The following is a 15,705-nucleotide window of genomic DNA, read 5'->3' on the forward strand; positions in this document are numbered from 1 at the left end:
GAGGTATTATAGTTGTGTATATTCTTAAGCTAATTTTAATGAGTCTTCTTTTGAAAACCATGTGATGCAAAATTTGATATGCATGAATATATCTTAAGCCAAATATGCATGGGACAGTTGAAGCAGATACCATGTGTCATTGTTGGTAAAGTCTGGCAGCATATCCTGTGTAAACCCCTGTTTTCTTTTTCTTTGTGCCACATAATATTTATTCTAATTAACAAGACTTCAAAGGGAACTGAAGTTAGAATACCAATTATTTTTTATTCTCTCTGTAATGGGTTCTGTAGTGACTAAATACTGTTACGTTTCTTTGGTTCTACATTTCACAATGGTTTAAGAGAGGAATGAAAAGAACTAGTCATTGTTAAGCACCTGTTACATTAGATATTTCATGTATCTCATCTTATTTAATTATTACATCAATTGTTCAAAGGTAAGTTTTCCTCATTTTTCAGATTCAGAAACAAGACTTCCAGAGGTTGAGGTAATTTGCTCTAGATACACAGTACGTTGTTGGGAGTTGGGATTCCAACCAAACCTTTGTTATTTCCGCTACATTTGACATTCCAAGCTCTACATGCTATGGCCCTTAGTCCACTTTTCTTTCCTTATCCACTGATTTATCAGAAGTACTATTATATTCAGTCTGCCCTCTGAATACTCAAATGACTTTATCTCTTTCTGTATTAAAAAAATATATATGTATTTCAAGCTGGAAGCTTGAAGACCTTTTATATTCCCTCCTTTATTTTTATCTTCTTTTGAAACTCCCTACTGTTGTAATATTTTACTTTCCACCACAATTAGCATATTTTACTTTGTACCTACTGGTATAGCTTCCACTCTTAGAAAATGAAATTAACCAGTTTGGATTGTTTTGGTTTTGCTCTAAATGCCAGTAAGTCCAGAGTTAAAATTTGTGCTCAAGCTGTATAATTTTTTTCATAGTGCTTTGTACATATTTCTGTTATCACATAACACTGTATTATAGTTATTTGTTTGCATGTTATTTATCTTTGTATCCATTAGCATAGTGATACCCTGATAAATACATAGTAAATATGTAATGAATGAAGATTTCTGATAAAATTTATTCCTGCCTTCTGGTCATTACTTAGAGATCCTGTACTTGAGTACTACTATTAAGATAATTCTATCCAAGCTACTTATATGTTAGTCGTAGTAGTTGTTGTTGTTGTACCTATGCTTTTGTTAAACATAGGTAAAACCAAAGCTTTTTTTAAACATAGGAAGTAAAAACAATATTATTTGTCGTAATTTGTTTATATCATTGTAGTGCCTGTTACCACTATTACTCAAATAGCAGCTACTTGATTCTCTAAAGTAATGTACAAAAGTATGTTTGGGGTTTTTTTGTTTTTGCTAAAGATCTATAAGAAAAGTTTTATTGCTATTCATCTTTGTCACCATTTCAGCAATGAAGCTTCACTAATATTTAATTTATTATGTAATATTTTCAAAAATAGTAAGTTTGGTTCATTATTTCAAAATTGTGTGTCAAGTGAAAATACACTGATTTGATGGCCCTAGTAGTTGCCAATAGGGTTTTTTTGTTTTTTGTTTGTTTGCTTGTTTTGTTTTTTAATATACGGAGTCTCGCTCTGTTGCCAGGCTGGAGTGCAGTGGCACAGTCTCAGCTCACTGCAACCTCCCCCTCCCATGATCAAGCGATTCTCCTGCCTCAGCCTCCCTAGTAGCTGGGATTACAGGCATCCGCCACAGCGCCTGGTTAATTTTTGTATTTTTATTAGAGACAGTGTTTCACCATATTGGCCAGGCTGGTCTCGAACTCCTGACCTCAGGTGATCCGCCTGCCTCAGCCTCCCAAAGTGCTGGGGTTACAGGCATGAGCCACTGTGCCCGGCCATCCAATGGGGTTTTTAATTTTGGAAGGTAGCTTTTGGGCATGAACAGGCATACTTATAGTTAGTTGTGTTTTATTAGAGTTATAAATTGTAAAATCTAGTTTTTCTAAAATGCCTTTTCAGTTCAATTAATGCTACTTATAAATTTAGTAATTGTTGTACAAAAATGAGAGCAGTCTTTTTCACTTCTTGATATTTTCAGAGTCCATCCCTTTTCTAGATTTAATTCTTAAATAACACATAGTACTACTTATATAGTTGGGCAAACCTAATTATGTTCTTGATTAATCTATAAATGAACTTTGCTAATTCCAGTTATAGTTTAGTATAGCTGATTTTTTAAGCACCTGCAAATATAACAAGTGAAATCCTGTGATATACTTAAGCAACCCTTGTAAATCAAATAAATTTTACTTATAAATGTAGTAAATCACCATCCTGTTTCAAAAGACTTAAAAACAAAGCACACACACAAAGTAGATCATGAATGAAAACTTGTTGCTATACCTTGAAAAATACAACATACATAAATTATCAATATAATATTTGTTTCTTCAGCTCAACCAAGAAGACTAGAATGTCCATCTAAGCCTCACTGGGGCAAATGATATTATGCATTCAGTTTACAGTGATTCGGGTCTTTGGGAGATCCTGAGAAGTCTTGCTCTGTTGCCCAGGCTGGAGTGCAGTGACATGATCTCAGCTCACTGCAACCTTTGCCTCCCAGGTTCAAGCGATTCTCCTGCCTCAGCCTTCTGTGTACCTGGGACTACAGGTGCACGCCACCACGCCCAGCTAATTTTCTTTATTTTTAGTAGAGATGAGGTTTCGCCATGTTGGCCAGGCTGGTCTCGAACTCCCGACCTTATGATCCATCCACCTTAGCTTCCCAAAGTGCTGGGATTACAGGCGTGAGCCATCACGCCCGGCCTGTCCAAACTCTTTTTAAATAAACTTGAGCCCCTTGTCATCATTACGTTCTGCCTGCTGTGTCCATAGGAGACTCCCCCAGCACCTCCATCCCTGCTTACCTTTTAGTTAAGTCCATTTTAAGTTTTACAACCCAGTGCATTGTGCATCTGCTGGGCATCTATTAAGTTTCACCCCTTTGTTTTTTTTATGTTTTTCTCTTTCATAAGTTTTTATCACTTTGTTTCAGTGAATAGAATCTCCTTTTACTCTGATGGTGTTCTTCCTCCTCTTTATGGACATTGACTCCATAGTCAGTGACCCAGATATATACCCTTCTAGCATAAATGGTCATTTTTAATAAACCAACATTTCTAATTCTTAATGTATGTAAATACAATTTGTATGACCAAAACAACAAGACTAGCACTAGTAATAACATAGTAACAGGGTTGACTACAAGAATAGTGTATGTTATTATAATCCTTATTTTTTTTGACAACTCAATACAGAATACATATTAGAATTCAGTAAAGTTCTGTTGAGAGTCAAGTCACATTTAAAAAGAACAATTATAACACTCATTGAGCATTCAGTATGTGCTAGATATTGTTCTAAATGCTTTATATGAATTAGTTGTATAACCTTCACAAAAAATCCTTTGAGGTATATACTGTTAATATCCTCATTTTACAGATGAAACAATTGACACACAAGTAACACAAGAAGGTTTAAGTATTTGCCTAGGGTCACCCAGGTACTAATTGACAGAGCTGGGATTGGAACCATAAGCTGAATCCAATGTAATCAGGTGCCATCAGAGCTAGAATATGTGTCTTCTGACTGACTTTAAATATCATGCTCTTATTACTGTACCAGGCTATAAATTATTTGAAATACGAAGGGTCAGTTTTGGAAATAGATGTTTGTGATTAGGAAATATCAAGAGTAAAAGACTCTAGTGCGTTTCTTACTATAACTGCCATTATTAGTAGCTTCTTAGACTACATTCATTTTCATACTTTTTAAAGGATTTTCGTTATGTACTTGGTGATTTTAATTCTGATGTGTTTCTTATAAGATTTATACATTGTAATAATTGCTTTTGCTGTGTTATAGTATATATTATCTGCCTTTTAAAGATCTCCAACATTATAAACATTACTTTTGTTTTGAGCCTTAATTGACTGTGTTCTGGATTTTTCAGCCAGGATGGAGAAAACATTTCATCAGAATCACCTAAGGGGCTTTTCCTGCTACCTGAGTCTTGAGTCCCCACCTTTCCTCACTCATTTGTGTTGAGAGTCACTGCCCAACTGAGCAACTGTTATTGATGTAAATTTTGTTATGGCCTTCAGATGTGTCAGAGTAGGTTGAAAGGTTGAAAGTCAGTGTTGTAGACCGTACTTCTCAAACTTTAAACATGAATCACTTGGAAATCTTGTTAAAATGCAGATTCCAATTCAGGAATTCCAATATGCCTGAGAATCTGCATTTTAATAAGATCCAGGTGATAACCAAGATGCTACAGGTCCTTAGAGCACACTTGGATTAACAAAGCTCTAGACTAGTTGTTTTGGATTTTTTTTTTTTTTTTTTTTGAGACGGAGTCTCGCTCTGTAGCCCAGGCTGGAGTGCAGTGGCCGGATCTCAGCTCACTGCAAGCTCCGCCTCCCGGGTTCACGCCATTCTCCGGCCTCAGCCTCCTGAGTAGCTGGGACTACAGGCGCCCGCCACCTCGCCCGGCTAGTTTTTTTTTTTTTGTATTTCTTAGTAGAGACGGGGTTTAACCGTGTTAGCCAGGATGGTCTCGATCTCCTGACCTCGTGATCCGCCCGTCTCGGCCTCCCAAAGTGCTGGGATTACAGGCTTGAGCCACCGCGCCCGGCCTGTTTTGGATTTTTTAAAAAGTTTTTTATTTTGAGATGATTACAGATTCACATGCAATTGTAAGAAATAATACAGAAAGATCTACATACCCTTCATCTAGTTTCCCCCAATTCTAACATCTTGCATAATTATAGTACAGTATCACAACCAGGAAATTGTATTAATATAATCCACAAACATTACTCAGATTTCCTTAGTTTTACATATACTGTGTGTGTGTATTTGGTTCTATGCAATCTTAGCACTTATGTAGATTCACCCTATATTCAAAATATAGCCCCTTTTCAACACAGGGATCTCTTAGGCTACCCTTTTATAGCCACAGCCACCTACCTTACTTCATGAACTCTTCCCTAACCTCTCTGACAACTACTAATTTGTTTTCCATTTCCAAAGTTTTTGTCATTTCACTAATATCAGTGGAGTCATGCAGCGTGTAACCTTTTGAGATTGACTTTTTTCATGTAACATAATTCCCTTGAGATCTATCCACGTCATTGCATATACCAGTAGTTTGTTCCTTTTTATTGCTAAGTAGTATTCCATGGGACAGACGTATTACAGTCAGTTTATAAGCATTCACCTGCTTTAATGGGTAACCCTGGGATTGCTTACCGGTTTTGACTCTTACAAATAAAACAGCTATGAACGTTCATATACCAGTTTTTTGGAGAAGACATTTTTATTTCTCTGGGACTATTCAAGAGTGTAATTACTTGGTCATATGGTAAGTGCATGTTTAGTTTTGTAAGAAACTGCCATACTCCTTTCCTGAGGGACTGTACTATTTTACATTTGTACCATCAATGTGTGAAGGACTATTTTTCCACATGCTTACCAGCATTTGGTGTTACCACTAATTTTTATTTTGGATATTTTGGTAGGTGTGTAGTGATATCACATTGTGGTTTTAATTTGCATTTTCTTAATGGCTAATGATGTGTGAGATATATTTTCATGTGCTTATTTGCCACCTATATATTCTCTTTGGTAAAATGTCTGTTTATTTCTTTTGCCCATTTTCTAACTGGATTATTTGCTTTTTTTTAAACTGTTGCATTTTGGGAGGGAGTTCTTATATATTATAGACACAAGACCTTTCTTGGAGATCAGGTTTGCAAATATTTCCCCCAGCCCGCGGCTTATGTTTTCATTCTCTTCACAGGATCTTTTGCAGAGCAAAAGCTTTGCTGTTGTTGCTGTTTAATTTTGATTAAGTCTATTTATTAGTATTCCCTTTTATGGGTCATGCCTTTAGTGTTAAATTCTAGGCTGATTTGGAAAGTAGTGTTAAAATGACTTTGCCTTTTTTTTTTCCCTTGCTATATAGAAAAACATTAAAACATAAACTTCTGAATTTCGTGATTCTGGACTTTTTAGCTTACAAACAAGTTTATGGTAAATGAATGAAACTAAAAGGAAATAAAACCTTGAGTCAACACAGTTTGGATAGTATTAAATTAAACTATGCATTACAGTGTACTAAAACTAGTGGCCCTGGTGATGATATGTTTTAAGTTACAAATTGTTATGTGTCAGAATTGTGTTGTGCATTTTATTATCTGAAAAACTGTATAACATAGGTATTATCTCCATTTATACATATACATGTGTGTTTACACATATGTATATATTCCTGTTTTGCAGTTGAAAAAACTGAGGTTCAGGAAAGATAGGTAATTGTGCCCATGGTCCCATAATGAATGACAGAAACAGGACTTGAATCCAATACTCTTTTTTTTTGAGACAGTCTCACTCTGTCACCCAGGCTAGAGTGCAGTGGCGCAATTTTGGCTCACTGCAACCTCCGCCCTTTGGGTTCAAGCGATTCTCCTGCCTCAGCCTCCCGAGTAGCTGGGATTACAGGCACATGCCACCATGCCTGACTAATTTTTGTATTTTTAGTAGAGACCAGGTTTCACCATATTAGCCGGGCTGGTTTTAAACTCCTGACCTCGTGATCTGCCTGCCTCGGCCTCCCAAAGTGCTGGAATTACAGGCATAAGCCACCACCCCCAACTGAATCTAATGCTTTTTAACAACTGCCTGGCATGTTTTGTTGCAGCACGTAACTGTATATAACTCAAAGGACTCAAACCTGATTTAAGTTTGTGATGATTGTGCTTGTTACTCTTGAAGTCCATACATTGTCTGATTTTATTGGTTAACCTATTGGTTCTACTGGCTATATTTGAAATAGAGACTTTTTCTTTGCATTTCATTTCTTTTTTTTTGTTTTTTTGTTTTTGAAACAGGGTCTTGCTCTGTTGTACAGTGGTGTGAATGGGCTTATTGCAGTCTTGACCCCTTGGTCTCAAGCATTCCTCTGGCCTCTACCCCCTACCCCCGTCCCCCCACCCCCAAGTAGTTGGGACTGCAGGTGCACTCCATCACACCTGGAGAGTTTTTTTTTACATTTTGATGAGATGAGGTCTCTCTGTGTTGCCCAGGGGAGTCTCAAACTCATGGACTCAAACTCTCCTCCCACCTTGGTCTCCTGAAGTGCTAAGATTACAGGCATGAGCCACCATTTACAATATAGCTGTAACACTACATTATTTATAAGAATTTTAAGTTTTACATTTGAACTATTTAAGAAAATACATAAGGTTTGCCAAAATTTTTACAAGCTTCGTTTTTCTGCTTTTCTTCAATATATCTCTGAGCTATATCAACACCGTAAATTTCCCATATAAGAAAAAGTGATTGATGTGTTGGTGAAGGCACATGAGTAGAGGAGAGATGGGAGCAGCCAGCCATTACCACCTCAGTTTTCCATTTCATTTGGTGTTAAGAAATGACTAACATACATTTGAAAAAGTAACAAGGACAGTTTCAAAGGTGACTTACATCATGTTATTTCTCATGAGAGTAACACTGTTTCTTGGAAGTTATTGAAATACTTTGCATATTTACAAATATGTGGCAAGGTCAGGTATTGTGGTATATTCCTGTTTGCAGTGGCTTTCTTGTCTGTCAACCTAAGATTTAGATTGCATTGAATATTGTTAGTCTTGTCTAATTTTATATATACTAAATCAGCGTTTACAGAATTCCTATTTGTGGAGATTTAAAAATATTTCTCAGTATAATTTAGTCTTCTCTGCAGAGCTCTAACACAGGGCTAATGAGAACTGTTGAAAAGTTTGCAGGAATGTGTCCTCCATTCCCATCGCCCTTAAGAACCTCTGCACTTGAATGCATGATCTGTGGGAGCTTTCATTTTAAGCGTAATTGTCTTAGTCCATTTGGGCTGCTATAACAAAATATCTTAGACTAAGTAATTTTTATTATTATTATTTTTTGAGACAGTTTCGCTCTTGTTGCCCAGGCTGGAGTTCAATGGCATGATCTTGACTCACTGCAACCTCTGCCTTCTGGCTTCAAGTGATTCTCCTGCTTCAGCCTCCTGAGTAGCTGGGATTACAGGCGCCCACAACCATGCCCAGCTAATTTTCTGTATTTTTAGTAGAGATGGGGTTTCACCATGTTGGGCAGGCTGGTCTCGATCTCCTGACCTCAGATGATCCACCACACCAGGCCTAGACTGGATAATGTATAAACAACAGAAAATTATTTCTCACAGTTCTGGAGGCTGGGAAGTCAGAGAGCAAGGCTTCAGCAGATTCAGTGTCTGGTGAGGACTGCTGTCTGCTTCAGAGTTAGCACTGGTTGCTGCACTGCCCACCCCCCCGGTCCCCACCCCACATGGCACAAGGGGCAAAGGGCTTACAAGCTCCCTGGGGCCTCTTTTATAAGTACATTGATCCCATTCGTGAGGACTCTGCCCTCCTGACCTAATTACCTCTCAAAAGCTTCACCTCTTAATACTGCCATGGTGAGGAATAGGTTTCAGCAGGAATTTTGAAGGGATGCAAACATTCAGATGACAGAAGTAACTAACTCCCCAAATTGAGTATTTTTTTGTAGTCCTGATTGACTTAGGTACTTAATTGCTATTTACTGGCACACTAAATTTTTAAGAATAAGAATATTACGTTTTTAAAGGCACTGTATAATAAATATTAAACAGAAAATGTTCATCAGATTTTTGGTTGGGGTATATTGAGTTTTTGTCTTTTAAAATAAGATTTTCATTAAATGAGAAACAACACGTTGCTGAGCGTTTTCTTGGTTACCATTCTACAGCATTTAGCTACCCTATGTAATAGCACTGGGGCTTTCTCCCCACTAAGCAAATACCTCATCATAAAAGATCATTGAAGGTTATATTCCTTTATAATACTTGCTCAGATTTGGGAAAGAGTGGGAAAAAAGAGAGATACATAAAAATAACAGGATATTTCTCCAGTAGTGAGGTTAGAGGAGAATTTCTGTTTTTTAATATGTAACCAAGACTAGTTGGCCTTTCCTGTTTAGCATTTTTTTCAGGTAATTTTTAATTTTTTAGTTTTAATTTTTATGGATACATAATAGTTGCAATTATTTATGGGGTACATGTAATCTTTTGCTATAAGCATGCAATGTGCAATGATCAAATGAGGATATTCACCACCTCAAGCATTTATTATTCCTTTGTGTTAGAAATATTCCAGGTAATTTCATTACAGCAAAGCCACCTCGCATTTCGTACATTAATTAGGATATGAATGAGAGCTCCAACTTGTTGAAAAGATTCCTTTGACTTTGTTGTTTTCAGGTCGGACTGTGGGAGGTACCTTCTGACTTTTTTCTTTAAGTTGTGGGTATATTCCTGGTCTCTTCCTTTTCCACTGCACCAGCTCCAGTTGTCTTCACATAAGCTTGCTGTATTCAGTCAGCCTCTCACCAGTCATTCTTGATTTTGCTTCATAACCAACTCATCATACACAGCACGGCTTTCCATTAATCGTCAGAAAAAGCCTTTCGCCAACATTACTTCCTTTGCTAAAAAGCATTAAAAGCTTCTTCATGGCCTGAAGATCAAAAACCCTGAGTGAGGGATGACTATTTTAAATTATCACTACAGTTCCCTATTCATTTCTTTTCTTCTCTGAACTCCCCAACCTTATTATCTTTACACAGTTAATCACTTGATTATGCATGATACTGTTCTTCGTTTCAACTTGTATGAGAAAGTATGGCTTTTTAAATTGAGGGATGTATTAGTCTGTTTTCACTCTGCTATAAAGAAATATCTGAGACTGGATCATTTATAAAGGCAAAAGGTTTAACTGACTCACTTTTCCGTGTGGCTTGTGGAGGCCTCAGGAAACTTAAAATCATGGTAGAAAGGGAAGCAGGCACCTTCACAAGGCGGCAGGAAAGAGAGATGAGAGTGCAGGAAAAACTGCCACTTTTAAAACCATCAGATCTCATGAGAATTCACTAGTATCACGAGAACAGCATGAGGAAAACCACCCACATGACCCGGTCACCTCCTTCCCTCGACACATGGATTACATGTCCCTCCCTACACAGGTGGGGATTACAGTTTGAGATGAGATTTGGTGGGGACACAGAACCAACACATATCAAAGGATATCAGTCATATTTTTAAAAATAATTCGTAGAGTTCAAATAGTGAAGTGAATTGAATCATATTGAGTGCATATTATCAAGATTTTTTAAAAATTACAGTTTATTTTCATACTTGTCACAAACACTCAAATATATTATTGGAGTACTATTTCAAAATACTATGTATTCAGTGAATACATAAGCATAGAACTAGGAAAGGCAGCTCACATGCTTATATGTTTATTTTTTCTATTTATTTTTATTTATTTATGTTTTCTTTTTGTATTGTGCTTTAAGTTCTGGGATGCGTGTGCAGAATGTACAGGTTTGTTACATAGATACACACGTGCCATGGTGGTTTGCTGGACCCATCAGCCCCTCATCTACATTAGGTATTTCTTCTAATGCTATCCCTCCCGTAGCCCCGTACTCCCCGACAGGCCCTGGTGTGTGATGTTCCCCTCCCTGTGTCCATATGTTTCATTGTTCAACTCCCAGTTATGAGTGAGAACACGAGGTGTTTGGTTTTCTGTTCCTGTGTTAGTTTGCTGAGAATGATAGTTTCCCACTTTATCCATGTCTATTTCTTTTTAAACCAAATCTCTAACAGTTGTGTCAAAGATGTTGAGGTATATTTCTGTCATTAAAAGACAAAAACAAAAACTTGTCTCTAATGCCTAAGTGTTTGAAATCATATTCTTATAAAATATGAGGCAGCCTGGGCAACATAGTGAGACCCGCCCCCCTCCCCCCCCCCGAACAGAAAATTAAAAAATTAGCTGAGCATGGTGACTCACACATACAGTCCCGGCTACTCTGGAGGCTTAGGTGGAGAATTGCAACATGGGGGTTGCGCCACTGCAGTTCAGCCTGGGTGACAGAGTGAAACCTTGTCTCAAAAGACAAACTCTCTCTCTCTCTCTCTCTCTCTCTCTCTATATGACATTTCTCTGTTCTTGTTAAGTTTTAATGATTTTTCATCTCAGAAAGCTTAAAATTTACCATCTTAAAGTGAAATAACAGTTAAGAGGGAGAGAGGAGGTAAAAATGCTTTTATTCTCTTTAACGTTTATTTATTTACTCTGTGGTTGGCACAGTTGCTCATTTATTTCCACAACAAACTCAAGAGATATGGAATGTCCCAAATTAGGAGATAAAGGAAACTGGGTACAAGATCATAGATCTTGCAAACAGTAGTGCTCTTCATAGACACTGGCTGATTTCAGAGCCTCTGTACTCTGTCATGATAAAGCCTCCATCATCACTAAGGACATTTAGTAAATGAAACAATTTTAAAAGTGAGTAAAACAATGAGATTATTAGCAATAAATTATGGTATAGTGCTACTAACAGTTTTTGTCAGATGAAATGGCTGCATCTGCTATTTTGGAAACCGTGAAACCTATCGAAAAGTTGAAATAAAGTACTAAAATCATACACCCTGTACCTAGATTCAGCATTAGTTAATATTTTTTTATTTTTGCTTTGTCTTCACACACACACACACCCCCCCCACAACTCACTCTCTCTCTCACTTGAACATGAATTTCTTTAAAATAAGGATTGTCCTTATTATACCTATGAAATTTGACATTAACTCAATAATATTATCAGTTGTCCATTCTGTATTTCCCCATTTATCCCAAAACTGTGTTTTATAGTTGGATTTCTAAAAAATTTCCTTCTTCAATTCAGTATTCAGCCAGGGTTTCTGTTTTGTCTTTGCTTTGTTAGTCTATTTTAGAGATGCTGAGAAGAAATGCTTTCATTGGTATCTTTTTGTGTTGTTTGCTTTTTAATCCCTTGAAGTTTTTGAAGGGTTCCAACCAGTTATCTTTAGAACGTCCCACCCAACTTTGAATTTGTCTGCTTGTTTCCTCAGAATTAGATTCACCGGAATTTATCATGTTAAACATTTTTCACAGTGATATCACATCTGTGATGTTGTATAATTCTGCTAACACCGTATCAAAAGGCACCTAATGCCAACATAAAGTTTATGATATATAAATTTGTAATTGGCAGCAACAAAGACTTAATTGCTTGACTTATTTTTTCATTTTTCAAATAGACAACGACTGAAAGACCTTTCATTCAGAAGCTCTTTCGTCCTGTGGCTGCAGATGGACAGTTGCACACACTAGGAGATCTTCTCAAAGAAGTTTGTCCTTCTGCTATTGATCCTGAAGGTAATACAATGAGCAACATTAAAACATTTCTTTCATTTTCTGTTACTGAAGTAAAATAAGCATTCCACATTTATAAATAACAGGTTATTTCAGGAAGATATTTTCGTATCTTATGGTAAAAAGTCTTTTCAAACAGAAGCACTTAATATTTAATATATTATTTTGTAAATTATTGACTAACAAAACGAGGACTCGACTCTCTGGCAAAACAGAATAAATACAGTTTTTAAATCACCCTCTTAGCACATCTCTGGTACTCTGGTTTTTAATTTATGGATTCAGTTCTGATAAATACTACTTTTAATCTTGCATTTTGTTTATTAACTTTAAAGAAGTCAGAAATGGTAAAAATAATTTTCTTATTTTTGATATTTGAAAGTCGGTAATACTGAATAATTGATGAGTATTTTATTTGAATTTTCTACTACTTTCTACTTTTTCTTTTTTAGTTAACCTTGTTCTTTTAGGCTTTGACAATCTACAGGTTCATTCAAAAACTTGATCTGTTTCATGGCCCTAATTTTGTAACTTAGGTTAAGGGTGTTTTCCTGCATGCAGGGGACAAATTTTAAAATTGCTGAAATCTGTTTTTCTTTATTACAACATACAGAACACCAAGAAAATGCAGAAAACAATAAAACAGTGCCCATAATCCATTAACTGATAGAGACCACTGTTGACAGACAGACAGACACACACACACACACATACACACTTGAATACATGAGATATACATATGTATTTAATACAGTTGGCCCTTCATATCCATGGGCTGCACATCATGCCCACAGCAGATAAAAAATATTTGGGAGAGAAAATGGATGATTATGTCTGTACTGAAGATAAACAGACTTTTTTTTTTCTTGTTATTGTTCCCTAAACAATACAGTACAAGTATTTATATCGATTTAGATTGCATTAAATATTACAAGTAATCTAGAGATGAATGATTTAAAGCATACATGTGCGTAGGTTATATGCAAATATTATGCCATTCTGTATAAGGGACTTGAGCATCAGTAGATTTTGGTATCCTCAGCGATCCTTGAACCAATCCTTCATGAATACCAAATGGCCACAGTGTGTGTGTGTGTGTGTGTGTGTGTGTGTGTGTGTGTGCGCGCGCGCGTGCGTGTGTAAAATGTCCTGCTGCTCTTGAATCCCAGCCCTATTAATACTTACTAAACTATAGGGGAAATTTTCAGTGGCATATTACAGTATTGACATAAAAATTGCATAGAGTTATATTTATTATATAACAGATTTTTTTTTTAAAACTTTAAAGCCATGAAGGAAAGAGGTAATGAATTAGTATATATGAAGGTAATACTTTAACAGATAATGCTTCTTATGAATGTATTCTGAATTGGAGGAATGCAGTATTACTTGCATGACATATACCACACAGTTCATGAAGAATGATGCATCTAAGGAAATCGTTTGCCTAAGTAGTAGAATTAGAAACAGTGGGTTTGGGGGTAATGTTGTAGTATTCCAGCCTAAATGACTAAGCAAAGAATATGGAGCCCAAAATATGTGTCATTCAGCCTGAGAATGTTGCGATTTTCCTTAGTCAAGTATGCTTGCCTATACTAGCATTCCTACATGTATATAACGCTTTAAAAATGAACAGAGATTCAATAGGAAGGGGAAGGGCATCTAAAATAATACACCAATACCAGAAGGGATTGAAGGAAGAGACCACTGACTGCTACCCAAAATTATTAAAACTGAACAGGGTTTAAGAGGTTATAAATACATTTTATAAAGTCTTCCTTGAACTTTACTAGCCTTTATAGTAAGGTTTCTGATGATGTCTTACACATATCCATGTATCTCTAGTGCTGGGGTAAATGTTTGCTAAACAATCCAGTTACTGAATTCTTTCTATCATTACCATGAAACATATTATTTACGATCATTAAATCATGGAGCAATTAACATTAAGTTGATTATAATACTATCTTAGAATTCAAATCCATCTTTTCTACTGTGTAATTTTAGCTTTCAATAAGAGTTTTAGTTAAATAATTTTTTTATAATTTAATGATTTTTTAGTAAATTTATAGAGTTGTGCAACCATCACCACAATTTGGTTTTTGGAACATTTCCATCTCCTTGTACTTCCTTGTAGCTAATCTCTGCTCCACTGCCAGCTATAAACAACCACTGGTCTGCTTTCTATCTCTATAACTTGCCTATTTGGATATTTCACATATATTGAATCATACAACATAGAGTCTTTTGCAACTATGTTTTTCCACTTAACATTATGTATTTGAGTTGCATCGATATTGAAGCAAGTGTCCATAGTTTGTTCCTTTTTATTGGTGACTAATACTCCATTGGGTAGATACGTCACATTTTGGTTCTCCCTGTACCAGCTGATGGGTGTTTGGACTGTTTCCAGCTTTTCACCTTTATAAACAGAGCTGCTAGGAACATTCAAATATGGGTCTTTTTGTGGACGTTTGTTTTCATTTTTCTTGGGTAGCTTCCTAGGAGTGGAGTGACAAGGTCATATAGCAAGTTTATTTTTTATTTTAAAAGAAACTGCTAACCTTTTCCAAAGTGACTGTACCATTTTACAGTCTTACCAGCAGTGTGTAAGAATTCCAGTTTCTCCACATTCTCACTCACATATATTACCATCCTAGTGGTATCTCATGATGATTTTAATTCTCATTTTTCTAATTACTAATGGTATTGAACACGTTTTCATGTGCTTATTATAATTTGTAGATCTCTTTGATGAAGTGTCTATTCAAATCCTTTTCTTGTTTTTTTCATGGATTATTTCCTTATTACTGAGTTTTGAGCATTATTTATATATTCTGGATACAAGTTCTTTATCAGACATACAATTTGCAGATATTTTCTCCTACTCTGTGACTTGCCTTCATTTTCTTTCTCTCTTTCTCTCTCTCTTTTTTTTTTTTTCCCCCAGACAGGGTCTCACTCTGTCGCTCAGGCTGGAGCGCAGTGGTACGATCTCGGCTAACTGCAACCTCTACCTCCGAGTTCAAGTGATTCTTGTGACTCAGCCTCCCTAGTAGCTGGGATTACAGGTGCCTGCCACAATGCCCGGCTAATTTTTGTATTTTTGGTAGAGACAGGGTTTCACTAGGTTGGCCAGACTGGTCTCGAACTCCTGACCACAGGGGGTTCAACCGCCTCAGCCTCCCAAAGTGCTGGGATTACAAGTGTGAGCCACCACACCCAACCTTGTCTTCATTTTCTTTTGAAGGATAAAAGCATTTAATTTTGGTGAATTCCTATCACGTTTTTTTTTAATGGATTGTGTTCAGTTAAATAATTAAAACTTTTTCTCTTATAGACAATACATTTACATATTTTAAACATCAAAG

General features: G+C 36.3%; 1 protein-coding gene across 7 annotated transcripts in view; it reads left to right on the top strand.

The window, feature by feature from the left end:
• The window catches only part of ATG5 (autophagy related 5), a 134,710-nt gene that overhangs the window by 104,826 nt on the left and 14,179 nt on the right, over positions 1-15,705 (top strand). For all 7 annotated transcript variants that reach the window (XM_005552246.5, XM_065543658.2, XM_015449021.4 and 4 more), the window contains one exon: positions 12,220-12,337. In XM_005552246.5, the coding sequence (XP_005552303.2) occupies positions 12,220-12,337 (118 nt within the window). The remainder of the gene's footprint in view (positions 1-12,219; positions 12,338-15,705) is intronic.

The sequence above is a fragment of the Macaca fascicularis genome, chromosome 4, assembly GCF_037993035.2.
Source record: "Macaca fascicularis isolate 582-1 chromosome 4, T2T-MFA8v1.1".
NCBI classification, from domain to species: Eukaryota; Metazoa; Chordata; class Mammalia; order Primates; family Cercopithecidae; genus Macaca; species Macaca fascicularis.